Source organism: Apteryx rowi, unplaced genomic scaffold, assembly GCF_003343035.1.
Source record: "Apteryx rowi isolate R43461 unplaced genomic scaffold, aptRow1 scaffold_176, whole genome shotgun sequence".
Taxonomy (NCBI): domain Eukaryota; kingdom Metazoa; phylum Chordata; class Aves; order Apterygiformes; family Apterygidae; genus Apteryx; species Apteryx rowi.
The window spans coordinates 987,580-1,007,621 of NW_020448041.1; the positions used below are offsets into that span (position 1 = coordinate 987,580).

General features: G+C 42.5%; 1 protein-coding gene across 1 annotated transcript in view; it reads right to left on the reverse strand.

The window, feature by feature from the left end:
• Positions 1–13,983: 13,983 nt before the first annotated feature.
• The window catches only part of XKR6 (XK related 6), a gene marked incomplete at its 5' end in the record, with an annotated part of 206,874 nt that continues 200,815 nt past the window's right edge, over positions 13,984–20,042 (reverse strand). Inside the window, one exon of the mRNA XM_026061082.1 lies at positions 13,984–14,948. Within this exon, the coding sequence (XP_025916867.1) occupies positions 13,984–14,948 (965 nt within the window). The remainder of the gene's footprint in view (positions 14,949–20,042) is intronic.

Here is a 20,042-nt window from a genome sequence, read left to right on the forward strand (position 1 = left end):
AGCTAAAGGAGAGCAGTATTGCCTCCTGCGGATTCTGCGATGCCCGTAGCACATGTCCACAGGGAGCTAGGGGCGTGCAGCCTGCCCCRTGGCAGGAGCAGTTCTCCTGCCCATGGCTGTACTAGCACCTCTGGAGAGGTGCTGGTGTATATTACTAGATGCTGTCTTTGTAAGGCTGCTCATAATCTGTAATGTAAAACAAACAAACAAACAAAACAAAACAAAAAACCCCCCAAGCAATATAGGAAAAAGGAGCATCTTTAGCATATGGTCAGGATGCAGTTTTCTGGTAGGGTGATAGACAGAGTTRCAGAAAGCTGTGACATGAGTGCTTACTGATAACCATTTTTATTACAGTACTGTGAACTGGCTGGCCAGGAAGAGCCCTGAATGACAGATGGAAATGGCACCGGAAAGTCCTAAGTGATCTTTAACAGCTCACAATCCATCACCATGACAGAGGAAACAGAGAGGACCAGAGTGAGAAAGTGAGGGAATGGTATGTTGGTCTCAAATTCCATGTCTCAAATTCCATGTAAATTACACAAGTGAGTTTAGGGAAGAAAGGAGAATTTGACTGGAGYGGGGAGTATCAGTAAATATGCTTTTTGCTCAAGCCAGTACCACTACAGCTATACTGCCTGCAACTTCAAGGCTGCTCCAAGTTTTCTTGACTTCTTTGGGCCTTTTGAGCTCTGATTGCTGGACAGACCTTCTCCATCTCCCCTACATTAGAAAAGCTCTCTTGCTGGCCTGTTTTGAGGCACCATTTCCATGTGTTTTAAAACTTCTATAGGTTGCTCTGGAAATTGGGCCCTGGACCCTGTGGCCTGAAGAATGACCAATCTGTAGCCACTGCAGAGCAGCATTGCTGAACTCTTAAAGTGCCTTTGCTTCTCTTTATCCATCAGGAATAACTTGGGTAGCACAAGTGTTCAGTGTTTAGCATTTGGTGTGCTTTTATAAAAAATGCTCTGTTAGATGTACATTTTTGGCAGGTAAAATTAAATTCTGAACTGTTTCAGTTTTATGTAAGTTTAGGATGCCTGACAAACTAATGGAGCTTGTTCTGTGACGCAACATATGGTAAGATGCAAAGCCAATAGAAATGAGCTGAGGGCACTGCAAGTTGCTGAGTGCCTTGCAGATGTACAGAGCAGCAACTGAGTTTACAACAGCAACTGACTGGAGACTGGTGCTCCTAGAAATCTAAGGGAGACACTAATTATATTCTGCTGGGGAGACATTTGATGTGCTAAGCAACTTATCTTTTCTAATTATTCTTGATCTGTTTGCTAATTACAAAAAAAGCATGTCTCTACAAGGGAGTGCTACTTTGCTTCCATTTCTGCTCCATCTTGTTCAAAAGTACACAAAAGAATTTGTTGTGTGTATGCAGCTACGTAACTGCTGTGGTCCTGGGTGCTTTTTTACTGCAGCTCAGAGTGCAGGATATCTCCGGATGGCAACTGCCCCTCTGGTTAAAGACCTGAGGAGCACCTAGCAGACACATCTGTATCCTCTGTTCCTTCCCATGGATTTTTTTCTTTTGTTCTTTGTTTCTTGCCTTCATCTAAAGTAAGTCTTTCCAGACCAGTTGTGATAATGATTGTTCTTTGTGCATGGAAACATATAACAACTAATTTTATATATGGACAAAGAGGTCAGATGGGAAAGAAGGTATAGACAGAACTTTCTTCAAAGTGTTTGTTGGGAGACAGAGGTAATTTACATACGGCACGTATCATGAAAGAGAAAGGCCAGCCTGTATGAGATTTGCAACCTAAAGAAGAATATGGTTCAATTATGCAACTTGGCTTTTTGAGTCCTTATCCAAAACGCAGAACCTCTTATATTAGTGGTTTACAGATGTTCAGCAGTCCTCGGCTATTTGTAGTAGTACAGAAAACACTTCTGGGTAGTCAGCTGGGACCCTGGTGGATGGACGTTTCTAGCCCTGTTTCCTACTTCTGCCTGTGACAGTCAGGATACTGCCTCTAACACAGCTCGTGCAACTCTATGTTTTCTCTCTTTACTTCTCCCCTACTCCAAACTACTGTCTGATGGACAGCACCATTTTCATAACAAGGCATTGCATGAATCATTTGTTTTGGTGAAAAATTCAGATTTTATGATGTAAAATCTAAATATTTTGACCAAAATATTGTGGGGTTTTTTTTGAAAAAAGCTAAATAATTTCAGTGAAGAAGGTTGTCTGTATAAGAGCAAACAACCAGAAGTGTCAGCCATTCCCTACTGTTTATTCTATTAATAAAGATGCTTCTTGACTGTCCTTCCAAATTGATGATTATGATTGGCACAAAGGTATAATTTGATCATTTATGAAGTGAAAAGCATTGCACTCATGAATGTCCTACCACTAGCAACTGCAGTCTCTTTGTGAAGATGTTATCCACCATATAGAAAAAAGTTGAGAACATGCAAATGATTTTGAGGAAAATAAATCTGTTGTGTCCTGTGGATTTTTGAGAAATTTACACATATTTGCAAAGGAGCTTCATGGTAGCTTTGTTGTTGCAGAGTTATAATCTAAGGCTCCTGTATCTAAACACATCATGTTGTTTCAGTATTGACTGTGTTTCCATTTCAGACTTTACAGTAAGCTCATCTTCAAAATTTTCCTTTTCTTTCCCTTGATTCAGTTCATCTGAAGGAAACATAATGCAACTGTTGAAATGTATAGAATGAAAACCAAAATAATAAAATACACTATCAGCTATTTAATATATGAGGCAAAATTTAATTAGTATTTCATTTGTTTCCTAATTTATTTCTTTTTACTGTTTGTTTCCACAATATAAAATGTTGCTATTGGATCTTTATATCTTTATTCTCTTAGAAAAGAAGGATGGTCTTGATGGAAAATTCAAAAACTTACTACAGATTTTTATACTAGTTTAAAACTTGACTTGAAAAAAATATCAAATACATGTTATACATTCTTTTAAACCAAGAACCACACAGGGCAGAAAATTAGACAGCATTAATCAAGGTGAAAAGCAAAGTTTTTTCATTGAAATTAAGCTATTTTTAAATATAATGATTCATACAGTATCACAGTAAATTGACTTTGCTTTTCTATGTTTTGTTTATATGTTTATATGTTTTTGTTTATATGCTTTGTTTATGTCAAGCTAACCAGTTGTTATTAGCTGCCTGTGATTTGATCTAAACCATCATTGCAAATGGCAGCAGATCAACAATTTACAGAGGAGAAAGCAAATATAAACAAAAATACTCAGAGCTCAGGTCTTTTCAAAGGAGCCTCCAAAATGAGCCAACATGAAAACTGGTCTCTGCTTTTCACTGTCTATACCAAGAGCCCTCGAGTTATCAATGTATTAAACATGAGGCAGCTTGCAAATCAGCAAAACCTGGAAGCTATCCTTCCCTTGAAAAAATAGTGGTTGTAGAGCAAAGCAAACACAGGACGTGAAGGATCACGATGATGCTGGGCTTTTCCTGGCGGGGGACAGCGTTGCCCAGCACGGGCCAGGGAGCATTTGCACAGTCTGGCCAGCATCTCTCTGCTAAACAGTTGCAGCTCCCAGACAGACAGGCAGAGATTCACACTGACCAGTTACTAAACTTGAACTGTTATGGTTTAGCCTTAGTGATTTGGGCAGACCCTCAATGCTCTCTTCTTTTAATCTCTTTTCTACCCAGTCCCCAAAGGCACACACGTCATCTATGAGATTCCCTGTGAAACTTGGAGTATGGAAAAATATGCCTGTGGACAGACAGGTCTTCCCCATTCTCTCTAGAAATGAGAAAACAGAGTTACAGCAATTCCAAGGATAAAATACTCTTGTGTTGTTCTTTTTACAATATTTTATTAATCTTTGACTTGTTATAAATTACATAAGAAAACAAACCTTTTTTTTCCCATTTCTTTTGTCTGACATAAATTGCTTTGTCTTGTCTTTCAACATAGATAAGACTCTGAATTTTTAGGAGGAAAGTCCAGAAGAAAATCAGGCTAGAAAAGCAAAAGCAGAAAAAAAAGAAGAAAAGAAGAAAAACACCCCCCCAAACCCAACCCCACATATGGCCATAACGGGATTGTATTAACAATTGTCTTTTTTGTAGGATGTGAAATTAACTTTGGCATTAACACAGTCGTCTTTGAAGGAAGCTACAAGGATATAGCTCCCCGCAGTCGCTCGGGAGAGGGAGATACTGGGAGCCCCATATCTGATCGGCTGGTGGGGCAGATCTCCAGCAGAGCTCTGCGGAGAGCCAGGTGCCACGAGGGTGGCTGATGTTATCACACCCGGCTCCACGGAGCCGCCGCTCATTGCACGGAGGCCACAGGGAGTGTCTAGCCTTCCTTTGCAGTCACTGTCTTTAGCAGAGGGAGCTTGCAGGAGGATGCATGTGCTCGTTTGCTTCTGAAGGAGCAGTTACGTGGTGTGCAATATGCTTTCACTGCAGACCTCTTGAATTGTTTGGCTCTATACCAGTAAGAATTTTCCTGGTTTCTGTTGATAGACACTGGTGCACCAGTCTTTTTTTGCTTGTATATATGTAAAACACAACAAAGCAAACTCCCCCACCCCAGAACCCAAAACAGCTGCTTTGCAAAAACAAATTATTTTTGCATCTGTGTCTCCAAAGGAGAATTGGCAGCAGTAGTGCTGTAAGGTTTGATTGTAAGGTTTTTGGCTAGGTAAGATGTAATGTTTGGCATTTAAATCCCTACTAAAATACCCAAATAAACAGGGAATTTTCTCAATAGGGTTGAGTAACCAGTGGTAACTACTAGAGTTTGGTGGGGACAACTGGTTTGTTTCCCAGTGTATCTGAAGTCAGACCACAGTCTTTTGAAACTTGAAGTAGACAAGCTAACTGTTAATATCTTCTGTGAAGGTCAGGAAGACCTTCTGCGTAATGACAGGAATAAATAAATAAAAGAGCTGAAATGATAATTAACCAGTAATTGCAAGCTTTGACCAAATTCTTCCTCCGCTTGGTCTGAGAAGATGAAAGGAGGAGAATTTTGACTTCTGCAACCATAATTATAGTTCTGGCTTGGAAAAGGTTGCTCGCAGGAAGTAACTCTGCAATTTCAGATGAGTATTAACTGTGGGGGAATGTTCACTGATGGTGAAAAAGATTCATTTGATGATAATAGCTGAGCTTATTGAAGTCTAGCTATAGTAAGAAAGCACTACATGTTCTCTGGGTTATACTGGGCATTTAATTGTAACAGTTGAACTAAGCCGTGGAGTCTGAAAGTCCTGCTTCTGAAGCTCAACAGGTCATAAATGTTAAGCACTACCAGAGATAACTTGGCTTCTAAGAGATCAGTTTTCCAAACCTATGTTGATCAGGACCAACTGGTATTGAATGTGTGATTTCTGTCTCTTTCTGATGCATGCATTAGGGTGCACCCAGGAATTTGGAAGGGCAAAGGGCTGTATTTATTGGATGATAGGAAAATCTCCAGTGAGGACCTGAGCAACTGCTGTTTTTCTTCCACTGCACACATTGAGCATTTGTGTTGTATTTGACAAGTTTAATTGATTAGGTAAAACAATGTCCATTTGCAGAATCACTACTTCCAGAGTGAGGCCACTAATGTTTACTTCATAAACCTCCTTCTTTCTCTCTCTCTCTCTCTCTCTCGCTCTCCTTTTTTTTCCCCCCTTCATTTTCTCCAAAGATTTATAACTAAGTTATAAAATCACTTTAGGAAGAATGTTGCCTGATTGACTTTAGGCCCCAGAGAAAAATAACACAAAGTTTACTATTATCAGCTACAGTTTGTACTCTCCAATACATTAAAAATTATATCCATTTAGAATCATGGAAATGTGAGATGAAGAGCATCTTAAAGTAATAGTTCTTCATGTCACTTCCACTGCCAATGTAAGATAATTCCATACAGTATAAATGTAATAATATGAAACTTAAGAAACTATTAGGAAAATAAAATATGTTAGCAGTCTAATCACCATAGTCAAAATATTTAGATTCTATGACTTGACAGTCTTGGCAAGGTTATGTCAAGCTGTAACCTATCTTAGATAAAGAGACTGCAGTATATATTAAATGTGGACTACATCTTCAGCTGGGGAAGATCCATGGGATTCACAGTCTGACCTTCTACTATTTTTTATGTTTTTGGAGTGTCTGTTCAAGGTCATGTGCCAGACCTGTAAGGTGGTTGTGGTCTGAAAATGATTCTGGTGATGCTTAGGAAAAATCAGTTCACATACCACTGGCATATAGCAGTTTCCTCCTTCTCTTTGGCCTCAAAATGAAGTCTGAGGTATGCTGTGAGTAGGCTAAGCAAAACAGATTTCTAAAATATATTGTTGCTATGGTCTGACAACCCTTTTTAGAGAAAGTAAACAACATCTAAGTTGTAGTTAAAGCCTATTCATGTATGATGATCATCCTGTTTTTACTATGTGCGTTAATCCTAGTAGGCAGAGAGGAATCCTTACTTCAAGCTATGAATGGGTAACCTGCAGAAAGTTTGTTGCCCTGAGAAAAACAAACACACAGTCCCTCGGACTGAATGAAGTTCACTGCAGTTGGGATGTTTTTCTCCTGGGCCATAAAAAGTTAATTATTTTCAGGGACGTCATCTTAAAGATGAGAGTGATCTGGGAATGGTTTATTCAGTGCCTGTACTTCAGGGAAACAAAGCAATATGCCTCATTGCCTTATGTTCACCAGTCCTTGCCTCTTCACTTTCTTCTGTCACATGCATTGCACAAGCGTATCTAGATAGCAAAGGTCACCTGAGTTTGTTCCTTCGCTCCCTCTTGTGCTGGTCATTCAGCAGCCTGAATAGAGCATTCAAGACCAGCAGAGCAAGAAGCTCAGGTACAAGCACCAAAAATGGCTCAACCAGGGAGGAAAGAAAAGAGACACTTCACATGTGTCACACATGGGGTTGATTAGGTGATTGGCACCCAGGCTTGACCGCATGTGTCAGCCTACCTGTGGTAGCAGTTTAGCCCACATAAGGCCCTCGCCATTCTGTGCTCACCAGTGAGGGTCTCAGCCTTTACCCAGCTATTATGGAGAGGCCTGAGCAGCTCTGTAGCAAAAATTTCTTGCCTGCCCCGGAGTGAGAGGTGAGCATGGAGCAGCTGCACTGAGAGGGAACTACTGGAGCACAGCAGGAGCTTCCCTTGCCATGTCAGCTGGAGAGAAGACAGCTCTGCTGACAGCAGAGATTCAGTCCATGTTTTAATCCCTTCCTTGCTGAGCACCTGGTTGGCTGTTGCCGTATAATTGATATACCAGTTATCCTGAATGGCTCAGGTTTGACTGGACTGGATTCCTTCCTTTAAAACTATGAGGAGCCTCCTGCAACCTGCAGATTGAGTGAGAAGAGGGAAAGAGTGGAGAAAGAGAGCCAGGGAAAGTTAGGCTGGATCTTGTTGCTTCCTCCTTTTATCTGCACAGAGTAAGCAGAAGAAGGTAATGCAGGATTAGGYTAAAGATAGGCAGATCCAGGGTAACCAAACTTCTTAATGCTATGAGCTGTGTACCCAAACTTTCCCAGGGCCAAGAACCCCAAAGGCCCATGGAGATACCAAAGTGTGTTTCCCAGCAATCTCACAGACCCCGGGTCAAATGAGTAAATGAATGAATGAATGAATAAATAAATGAACAACTGAAAAAAGGCATGGGATACAGCTGGGTCCTGTTCTAACCGTGTGAGCTCTTGCACAGATGCAACTGAGATTGCACCAAGGCGCCCCTGTCCTACCCAGCCCTGCTGCTGTCCCTGACACGGAAACAGCTCACGAGCCTCAGGCATTTCAAGTTGCTAGATGGTCACTGCCAGTGCAGCACCTTTTCCTCAGAGTCCTGACCCACTGAACCTGTAAACAGGTCAGCTTATTTAGGGATATTCCTGATGATGGGGAAGTGTCAGCATTATCCAGGGGCAGCAGTCAGGCCCTGGGATGTAGGAAGCAGTCCCACTGAGCTTAGAAGAGCATGCACCAAGCTGACCAAGAAAGAAAAGTGAAAGAGAGAAGGAGGAAATCCATTTTTAGAAGTGATCTTACCACATTTTATAATGAGTGTCTTGGGTTTTCCTCTGAGTCACAGAGTAGTCAAAAGCTGCTTTATGCAGCGCGTGTCCTCAGCAGTCTCTGTGGAGCTTCTCTTGGCTTCAGACGGTTAAATCAGATCACAGTGCAGCATGTGTAGAGCATTCTTGTGGTCATCTCTGCATTCACGTATCGCCACAAAATATTTAGCAGAGGTGCCAGCTGTCTACTGGAAGGTGCTCTGACTATGTGTATCCACCTGCTGGGATTTAGAGTTGACACAAATGATCATCAGCCTGTTACAGACACCAGTCCCCAATGAACAGCTCTGGTTTTCCACATCCTAACTGTTTTCTCCGCAGAGATGGAACAATCTGTTTCAACAGGGTTCTCTTTGGCTTAAAATCAAGAAGAGTTTAAAGTTACAGTGTGTTTCTTTTTTTTTATTATTTTCTTTTTCCTTAATGGGATATAACTTTGGCTTAATGTTTAAAGTGGTGTTTAAATAAAAAAAAAAAAAATTGGAGATCTGAAATCTTTTTTTACGGAAGAGCAGTGTGTGAGAGTTCTGTTGTTGATAAACCTAATTCTGTTTATTTACATACTTAGATAGGCAAATATAGAAGTCTAACTGGCCATGCTGCTAAACTAAGCACATAAAAGCTCTCCTCCAGAACAGTGATAAATAAAACATAATGTTCAAAACCAAAGCTGATGGCCTTTTAACTAGGCACAAGTGGCCTGCATGATCTCCAGCAGCTGTCTGAGTTGTAGGACTGTTTTTGGTTGGGTGGTGTGTGCTGAAAGAGGATAGGTGGTCTGCTGCCAGGCAGAAATGGGAGCAGGGCTTCATGTAAAATGTGTGAAGGAGTAAGGCAAAGCTCATTGCAGGGTGCATCTTTGTTATGTGCATCATCCAAACAGAATGCTTAACCCCTTTGAAAAATCCCTGGTTTTGTTCTCCTTCTTCCTTTGACCTTTATAGAGTATTTCACCTTTGTGTCTGTGTTTGGTGAGGAAGTGCCTAAAAATACAGGTAGGCTGGTGCCCTGGAGGTATGTAGCATGTTTGGTGGAGGCAGAGGCTAAACCTGGGGAAGGTTCAGCTGGCTTTTCTGTGGCATTTTCCCCCTTCTTAAAGAAGAGATAGTGAAGGGATCTTGCAGACTTTGGTTTCCCTGACAAAAGTGGAGACTCAGTACAGCACCTTTGATGTTTCTAAGGTCTTGTAACCTGTGAGATGATTGCTTTTTCTGCACGGAGATAACTCCTGCTTCAGGGCAGAAGAAACTGAAGGACATTCGGTGGCAAGGTGTCTCTGAATCACCTGCCAGAGCGTTGCTCAGGCTTTTAATACGAATCATCAAAGTATGGTGGATTTTCATCAGAACAGGGGCCAACAAGTGGTCGCTTTTTACTGGAGGGAGAAAATCAGGCATAGTGCATGTGGTTGGTAGGAGATTACCTCATGTACTTTTAGCAGTTGTTCTAAATGGTTTCTCCCATGAATGATGATATTGTGATAAGGTACAGTGAGCAAACAGGGTTTCTATTTACTCTTCTCTGAAGAGATGACCAACGCTGTGTAAATTTAAGAAAATAAAGTATGTGTTTATATTGACTTACTACTTAAATATTTGGTGGCATATATGATAAAATCTCTTTTCCTAGAGATGTGAAGCTTGACATGTATATTTGTTTGAACTTTTGGGGCATTTTTATCATAATCCCTCCAAACAATACAAGAGCATTCAGAAGATTATGACTCCCTCAATTGGTGGAATTATTCAGAGTTTGAATAGGAACAAAATAAATTCTATTTTGCAATCTCATACTGTATGGATTGTTTCTATGGGGGAAGTGGGAGGGAAGAGGATAAAATAAAGTGCTGAGTCTTAAAACTGTTCAATATATCACTTAAACAGAAGAATAATGGACACTCAGGAAACCACTTTTCCCTAGAGGTGTGGTTTTCTTAAAAGCATTTGATTTCTCATCAAATATTCACAGGACTGAGATCAATGTTAAAAGTGTCCTGTGACACAGCACTGGGGAACGGGGGGAGGAACTATTTCAAAAATAGAAACTAGTGTCTTTGGAAGCTCTCCAAGACCTAACCCTGAGGTATCTGCATATTTTTAACAAACTATATATTTCTTCAAATGAAGAACCAGGTCTACTGCATCTGGGCTGAGGTTTTTTTTTTTAATTATTTCTTCTGCTGACTCTCACTTTGGTTTTGAGTTTTAAGTCTGCACTACCACTCTGACTTTGAAACCCCAAGGTGCTCTCCCTGTATGGCACAGTAGGAACTAGGTGTGGGTAAGGCATGGAAGAACTGGATTCTTTGAGCAATATTCATGCTAGATCTAGGTGTTTTTATAGTTTACTGTGCAGAGGAGTGGGATCTATTGAACCTTTAGAGAGCCAGAGCAGCCACCTCAATTTCACCAATGTGAACACATTCAGGGCAAATCAGCAGTGCCGGGAATGTTCACAAGCCAGCTTCCAGTGAGTTAAATTCCCAGGAAAGTAAAGTCTTCTTATTTGTCTAGTCTTCTTATTCTTCTAAGCAAATATGGAGAGATAGTGGGGTCTCAAAGTAGTGCAGGGGGATTAAAATGGGAATCTGACCCTGGCTGTAACTCCTCATGGGGAGACTTCTGAAAGCGGGGTGAAGGTGTGATCCTAACCAAGCAGACTGAGGCTCCAGAAGGAGCACACCTGCATGTAAGCTGAGAAATAGAATAAATTATCTCAGGTAGAGCTTTGTACTACTGCATATGTGTTACCTCTGGCACCTGAGCTCTGTCTGAGTGAGACATCCTGGCAAGGCCTAGGCCCTAAGAAATGAAATCATCAAATCTTTGTCCAGTGCATAGCACAGCACTAACAACTGTGGATTAGGGAAACAGAAGACTACCAACATTTTTTTTTTCATTTAATTCCTCTGTTTTTGATGGTCATAAGGATCTTTTTCTCCTGCACCCCCCCCCCAATCCCTCCCAACACTTTTTAATCTTATCAAAAGGATCTGAAATCTTCAGGAGGAAAGTGACCAGAAACCGGTCTTAGCCTCTTCAGGAATATCAGCATATCTTTTGAAACAAAATTTCTAAAAAACGTCAGGGTTTTCCCCCTACAATTTTTGTTCCCTTATCAGGCAATTTTAGTTTGATTTATTGATTCCTTTCTTTAATTTCTGTATTCTGTTCAATGTATTATACTTTTCAAAAACAAGATAAATGTAGTCATATAAAGTTAAAACTAAAGTATCTGAAACGGTTTTTTTCTACTAGTTTAAGAAATGCTGTTTGCATATGCTTTAATGAAACAAGCACGTTAAAACAGAGTCTTGTTGAAAATACTGTCTTTTTCCACAGTATATTATGATCTCAAAGAGTGAAATACTCTGATGTTTTTCCCTCCAAAACCTGACATTCAGTGAGAGTTATCTTACACTGTTGCTCCTTTTTTTATGAGGAAAGGGGAGCTTAACGTGGCTTTTTATTGCCAGCAGGGATTATTCTGCCTTTGGATTCATGTGTGAATCAGGTATTGAATTAAATCAGAGCAAAGATAACCTATCATTCCACCTGATAGTAAAAGGGAAAACAAAAGGATTAATCAGCCAATTCAAATATCTGGGAAGGCTGCACTTCATAAAGGCACACCAGTGCATATATATGCATGTGGGGAAAATGGTCTGACTGGTTTTAATGAGTTTTTCATTGCTCATTGCAACAGTTTGGGAAAGGCTGTTAGACCTGAAGTTACCTATCACTTCTTACCTGAAAGGATAAGCAAGAGATAAATTGCAACACGCACAGCTGAGCAAGTGCAAAGTGCAAGATTAGGAGGCCAACACAGTGCAACATGCGGATGAGCATCACAGATATGTGGCTTTTTCCTCCTGTAACTGAGATCAGGTATGTTGCATGGCACAGCGCTAGTGGGGATCTGGCCTCTTGGCTTCTCTCACGTTTAGCCCCGTTTCATGGATGCTGGGAGAGGAGAGTGATTCTGGAAATTGTGCTGCCCTGCGCAGGTGTCTGCCTGTCCTCGGAGAGCGATCCGCAGCCTGCTGAAGGCCTTTCGGGGGAGTCTGTAGCCCAAAAAAATGGGAGCTTCTAAGGAGAGTTTTCCTATCTACAGCCAAATTAATGGCCACAATTGGTTAAAATCATTGGCCGATCTGCAGCCAAATCTTTGTTCACTACCTTAACCATCAGTTACGAACTTGAGCTTCAAAGGTACTTTCTCCACTCCTAATAGAGTTATTGAACAAAGCTGGAGTTGCATCCAGCCACTGGAGGAGGCTCAAAGTTGAGGTATCTGCTGTATCTGAAAGGAAGGGATTTCTGAGACCACAACTAGGAGTGCAGAAATGCTGCATCATGCACCACTCATAGCAGGGTTGTTCCTCTCAGTCTCTTGGCCCTATTTTGAGTTTTGCATGCAAAGAACAGTTAATCCTGCTGGAAAAGGACTGGAAGGGTTGCAACACATGGATAAGGTTCTTGTGTGAAACTTTCTCTGAAGCATAAAAGGGATAGTAAATTCAACTAGGGTTTTTGGGGTTGTGCAAATCTGAACTGCTGTAAGTGAAAGTAAGCTTTGCATCCTTTTTTACAAAAATATTTTGTTTGTGAGGAGGCTAAATGTCTTTCCTGTTAAATCATTTCCTACTCTCTTTTAGCAGCAGTCATCCCAAATCTCTGAGCACTGAGTACACCTTGCCCTGCTCTGCACAGGAGAGGGGCACTTTGGAGCACAGGTGCATGCAGTCAGGCTGTGCTTCCAGGCTGATGTTAATGCTCCCTGATGTTATAGTGAATGAGACCAGCAGGACTGAGATGTTCAAACTGCTCTACAACCCGCTCTACAGTTTGCTGACAGATTTGGCTGTCATTTCCTTCCTGACACCTGCTGAGGCCTTTTAAGAATCCTTTGTGACAGAATAAATCATAATGAAGCGAAGACTCCAAATATTAAGGGGGAGGGAAAGGGGAAGTGCAGTCTGGCTCCTTCTCTTGCTGTGTGAAACACACAGATATTAGCTCCAGGTAGTAAGGAGTGTGTTGCTTTAAATCAAGTAGCAGCATACTAGTGTGTTCAGTAGTTCATATACCTGTTGACATTACCAGTCCTCAGCTAACATAACTTCATGAGAAACATCTGTTTGGTTTACCTAATGCTAATATTGATTCTGGCCTCACCCTGTCTACGCAGAATAGAAGAATTTCATATGCCATTAGTTCTTTTTCACGAAGTCAGTAGCGTACATATTTGCTTTCTTTCTCCTCCTCTCCACTGTCCAAGTTCTTGAAGCAACCAATGAACCATGTTACGTTCTTTCCCTTTCTCTTACTGTAGGCTTATTTGTCCATAGTAGCCATAATACTAATTCTCAGTGACCCAAGCTAACAGATTAAACTCGGGAGAAAAACAAGTAAGACAAAACCAAAAATTCAAACATCTTTGCCCTGTTCATGCTTTTTTTTTTTTTTTTTCCGTTTTTTTTTCTGGCATATAATCATCGAAGAGTTTTGCATGAGAAAGGTGACAGTACTTAATGAAACTCAGCACCTAAGGGCATAAGGCAGTTGTAGGTTTGTTTGTTTGTTTTTTTATTTTTCAATCAGCACCAATCCCATAAATAATATTCTACACTTGGTGTACGGTATAAAACTGATGTGGAGATGCCTCCTTCTCCACCTGTGAATCCTAGGAGTGGAAGTTGAAATACTGTTTCTTGTGTGTAAAAAACAAAAGAAAAGTTTTTCTTTTTGTTTTTACTTACAAAACATAGAGAATATCTTTTTTTTTTATACATACAGCAACCAGAAAGAAAGCTTATCTGAAGGTTTGTGTTTGTTTCATGATCTGTGTTTACCGTAAACAAAAATAAGGTCCCCTCTTTTACTTTTGTTTTAAGGAGCTTAAAGTGAAGATTCATATTGTAGCAACTCATATAAGAGAGGTCCATCTCTATACCTAATACCTACAGCTGTGGGGGTGACATACTGGAGGATGTTGATAGTTCTTCTTAACCTCCTGTCTACAAAATGAGCATCCCATGCAGGGTATCTTTTTCTTGGGATGTCAATCTTAATGAGAGGCCCCTCTGGGGGGTAGGGTCGCCCAGATGGAGTAGACGGTACCATTGCTCTCACCTGGAAAACTGGCAAGCAAGTGTCAGCTGTGAGTTCCTCCTGTTGCTCCGTGACCGCTCTGGTGGGCGTAGCCTGGGCCCCCCGGTACCCAGGGGTTTGGGGTGCCATGGGCTCAACATCAGGGGGCAAAGGAATGCCCCAGAGCAGCTCGGCGCAACAGGAGCTGACAAGGATCTTAACTCTTGGCCCCATGGGATGCAGCACACCATAATATAACAGCATCAAAGCTATCCCAGCAGCAAAGCTAAGAAAGACACAACACAGTGCTGGCACGGCATATGAGTCAGTAGTGTCAGGATCTCTGTAAAAATACCAAAGGAGCGTCAAGGCAGCGTTCTCTGTCAGGACTATAGTGTAATATGCAAACATTCTGTATCGAGTCCGCCCTTCCTTGACATTAAACCAGCAGAAAATGTACACAATCCCTACCACCATGTTGAAGAGGATCTCCTCCCACTTAGACATGCAGAAATCTGTCCCGCCATGGATGATCCAGAAAGCCATGGCACACCAATGGACCACTACAAAGATCCCAAAGTAGAGCTGGAAGATGGAAGCAAAGAGAGCAAAAGAAATAACTCGGGATGAGATGGTGAAGAGGCGCCAGAAGAGATGGATGAGGGCCCCTCTGTAGCTCATACTCTTCTTGTCGTCCCTAGAGTCCCGAAGAAGCTTGTGATAGGAGGCTAGCACCCAAGCCAGGGACATCAGGGAGGCCACAGAGGACACACCTGCCGGAAGACACACAGATCCACCGAGTTAGACAGGAGGATTCGTTGAAAACATCATCTGCTCACTAAATCATTGCATCTGGGGCAGGCTCAGTAGCCAAAAGGTTCAACTCACATCAAGTTCTCCTTACAGTGTAGAGGAGAGAAATACAGAAATATCAGTGTAGGAACTGTAAATGATCCTGCACTCAGGAGTTCTCTGACACAGCCTGCATTTGGTACCTTATGTTTATATTCACAAGGAGCTGGCTCTGTCACCCCAACCCAACTCCTCCCTTCCTCCAGTTCAGAAACAGCCTCTATCCTCATCCTGAAAACATCCACATTCGAGAATTTGAAATCCAGATCCCACCTAAATGTTGCAGCCCAAGGGTGAAGGCCACTGTCTGTAGAAAGGTATCCATCTCAGAGCGCAACATTGCAAGAGCAGGACAACTATACTCCTTGTAACTTCGTGGGTCTTTTTTATTTTAAAATACATACAAGCTACATCATACAATACATCATACAAGCTACAATCACATTGACTTCTACTTGATTCTGCTTTGGTCATTGAACAGGAATCCCTGTTTGCATTCACCTTCGTGAAAAACATGCAGTTGGTCAGTTTTGTCTTTGCCTTGTGGTCACACGCAGATGAATATATAAATGCAGGGAACAGCAAGACTCACCAACATCCCCAAATTGTTCCAAAACACAGAACCTGATCCCTCCAATGACTGCTCCTTCCCAAACCCTTGGACTCAGTGCCCCTTCCCACTGCCAGGAAGCTCTCTGGCTCGCTCCTTCTCAAACACAGCAAATCCTGTCCTTGCAAACTCATCTCACTGCTGCCTGCTAAGCTGTGATTGCGCTGCAGCTCTAAGGACTCCCTCGTGTCTGGTCACAGCTAAGGAAAATGTTCCCTGCCTGCCAGTCTGGTCTCCTGGATGGGCTTGGACCCACGTTGTAGCCCTGTCTTCAGCCTCATCCCCTTTTGCTTGAGACTGGATCTCCTGGAAGGACCTGGGATGTGGCTCATCCCCTCGTTGTGTCTGGGGCTGTTCATGGTCCCTGTTACCAGCACTCAGCTCTGCCCATGGTGTTCAGACCCCATGGGACTGCTCCTGTCGGTGAGGACACTGCCCACRCTGGGGTCACCCTTGGTTCCCAGCTCATCCTGCTCATGGAGCAGCCGGTCCTCGCTACACCCTGGCATGGGGAAGGCACCCCATGGCGTTCCTAAGGAGTCAGATCTTATCCCCCTACTATGACCGGCACTTACATTATTTATTCACTTGAATGGATAAAATAGTGCCCTGTCACACTCTGGCAGTGTGTTAATCTTTTAAAAATACAATACCATTGCTTATCCCAGGATTGAATTGAACAACCCAGTGCCCAAAGCATTACAATAAAAAACAATTGACAGATGCCTGTAAAAAAATGGCCATTGGCATCTCATATCTCTGAACCCACTGCTCTTCACCGGCCTATTGCTTTGCAAGTGAGGGAACAAATGATGGACTAAAATATATGTTTGGAAGGCTAACAAACTTGGTAGCTATAGTTTGACTGGGGCTTTGCCAGGGATGCAGGGAGCATCACCTATAAAACCTAAAGGAAAAAATGCTAGTGGTTTCAAGCAAAACAAACAGTCTTAACACTCCCCACACCCTGATGTGTAGCAGATTGGAAAATTGGGCCAGCTCTATTTTGTTTTTACTACTTTAAGAAAAAAACAAGCAACAGTTTGCTGCAGCTGGTCAAGGCTAAAAGACTAATGTTTGACAAGTCTGAATTCCCTCTTTTCTTGCTGTCTTCCAAAGTTTCCCTCCCTGGGGTAGCAGTGGAGTCAACCTGCCCTCTCCCATCCCTTGGCACCTCTCCCTGGGAAGAGGTGATGTTTCTGCAGCAGCCTCTGCCCCCCCCTTCTGCACAGTATTTTCTTTCACTGGGATTAAGCTAATGGCTGATGGTGACTTTAGGCCAGGGGAAAACATAGGGTGGATGTGGAAAGTGGGACAGGCTCTCCCTGCTCTTCCTTCAGATCTTGTCTCGGTGGGGGACATGCCAGCTTTTACCCTCCATCCACAAGGACCTGGCTCCATCAGGGATGGGAGAGAGGTCCAGTGGGTCTTCAGACACTGCTCTGGTGACTTTATCCTCTTCTCTTTGAGGAGAACACCCCACAGCACCTGGGGTTAGACTTYCCCTGTCTTCCTGCCTAGCTGTGTCTGGAGGAGAGGTGCTGGAGAAGGTGATCAGGAAGGGGGTAGCAGACCACCATCTCTGCCCCTTGCTGAAATCCTCTCAGTCATTTCCACAACAATCAGGGGGAGATGGCCAGAAAGTGATGTTCTTACTAAAGTCAACTGGCCATGGGAGATAGGGACATTCCCCTGACATGCAGTCCTGGTCTGCCCAGGTCTGTCCTGCAGTCCAAGCCCAAACCAGCCCCACCAAAACTATGCCTTTCTGCAGCATTTACCAGCCCACAAGTCTTTTTCTGAATACCTGGGCTCTTGCGCTCACATGAGTGCATGAGCATTTCAGACTGAATTTAAAAAGCAAACTGTTAAGATTAGTGGCTTTATCAAYGCTTTAGGCCAMTGGCTTTAAGAAAAACACAATTTCTCCCAAGTTCTGAGTCCTCAACTGTTGATAAACATTTGTATACAGGACTTGGGGGACTCTGTAATGGATGGAAACTTCTGAAAGTGCATAATGCTACCTCAGATAGATGTAGGTTAGATTTGTTTTTAACCTACCTGATTTTTCAAAGATGTATTATATTTTTGGTAGCCATGATTAGCAGTTTTTGAAGATGGGGCAATGCCACATAATAAATGCTGCTATGTATCTAAGTATCCTGCTTGCTGCAATATCTTCTAGCCATACAGTTTARAAACTTTCCATGCTTAACAGAAAAAAAAATGTCATGCATTGGCTTATTTTAGTGTTGTTATACTAGAAATTTGCATGGAATTAAGTGTACCTGTATACTGAAATTCAACCTGCACCAACCCACAAGAGACAGATGTGTCACACTGGCTTAAAAATGTTTCTGTTGGGTTCATTTACTGCAATACAGAAAGAGGAATAAAATATTCCAGAATCAAAAGCCCAGTATACACATAAAGGCTTTTCCCACTCTAACTTTTTCAATGAAGAAACCTACACTAATCACAGTCTTTGCTGCAAACTGCATAAGCTGGCTGACAGTACGTACGTTGAGTCACTCACGTTGCACGTACCATGCCTGCTGCTAGTCATCTGAACATCTCCTYGAGTTGACAGAGAGCGGCAGACACCTCCAGAAAGTGATTCATCCTGTCCTAAGATCCATGTGTGGGACAGGGCGGTGACTCATGCTCTCGAAATGATGGTCTCTATCCTTTGACAGGGGAGCGAGGGGACTTGTCAACACCAGCAGTCAGGCGAGATGAGTCCTACCTTTYAAAACAGTTCTTTGCCTCCTCATTTGCATTAAGATCTGAGGGGGGAAATGAAATATTTCTAGACACTTTGACATATTCCTACCACTGTTTAACAACTCATGAGCCTGGGCCCAATGTGACTCTTGGCATCTTTGTGACAAGCAGGATCTGGACCTTGCTGTCAAGGCGGAAGCAAGCAGTAGGTTCATATCAACAGCTACCATGGAGCAATATGAGGATTTCTCCAACACTGCTTACTGTGCTGCCACAGAAATGATTCCTTGGCTATTTCATTCGGACCTAAATTACATACATACCTTGGCCTTTGTCATCATGGCCATTAGTTTCTCCACTCCCATCTTACCCTGTTACTTCCAGCCTGTGTGTTCTTCATAAGGTACATAATTCTCACAAAGTATGGGATAAATTGTTCCTTTCTTTTCCACTTCCTCCCAGGCCTTATTTCTAAACAGCTATAGAGATTTCTCCTACTATAACTAAACAAAAAGTCCTGGTAAGTTAGATCACATGGCAAGTATTTATTTTTATTTTTATTTTTATTTTTGCACGTGGTGACTGATGAGCCTTCACCTAGCGTGAGTGGGTTTTAGCTCTCTTCCAATGTTTATTTTATCAAATATGGGTTGGGGCTGGTCTAAAAATTTTTTTCAAAAAACCCACTCCCTCTCTGCCCTCTCTGTGCTTAGTCTTGTGAGTAGAAAATACCCGCCATGCACCGCTCTGCCTATGCAGGCACTCTCAAGCTAGCTGGATATCTGCTGCTGTGGGGACTGGAAGCCCTACAGCTGCATCTCACAGGTTGTAGCCAGCACCACTGAGGAGTAAAGCCCATGTGTCTTGAATTAGTCTCCCAGCTCCCTTTAGGAACATGCCCTGGTGAGACACCTCATACATTCAGCATGGTGAAGTAGAGCTGGATATTGCCCCCATTTGACAGGTGAGGCACTGAGATAAGAAGGATTTAGCCAAGGTCTCATACGATATCGATGCTAAAGCAGGGAATAGCCCTCCTTCACATCAGAGTGCACCTAGCTAAGAAGTTTCAAGCAGGATTCAGTCCTAATGTAGAGAGCCATCTTGACATGTCCAGAGATGGGTGCCTATGGGTGTCCTACTGTCTACGGGTGAGTGATGTTTCTTATTCCACTCAGTGGAGAATCAAGGCTTAATGCAATCACCACAGATAGGAATCTAGTACCATATAAGATGCTCTAGGATGTTCAAGACCTCTGTGCTGTGGGGCTGGCAGATCTGACAAACTTGTACATGGGAGATGGACACATTTCTGAGCTAGGAGCTGGAATGAGGCAAGGTACCCAGGGTGTCTCAAATAGCACTAGACAAAAGTCAACCTAATTGTTTCCTTTAGTCACTACAGCCAGCAGAGCCAGAGCTGTACTCAGAGAGGTGTCTACTTCAGGGCGAACTGAGTCACTCTCCAGACTCCCTTGACTGTATTGCCTCTACATTGATYGCAAGGGGAGCTTGGACACCAACATCGCATGGAGACAACTCCATTGGAGACACCTTCACTTAGGTGTCTCAGTCTGGAGCTGAACTCACCCATCATCTTGAACTGTTTCGGGCCAGGCAAGGCTGACCTCTTGGCTTAGTAATTCTGCTTTTCTCAGGGGGACCTAACAAACAGTCCACA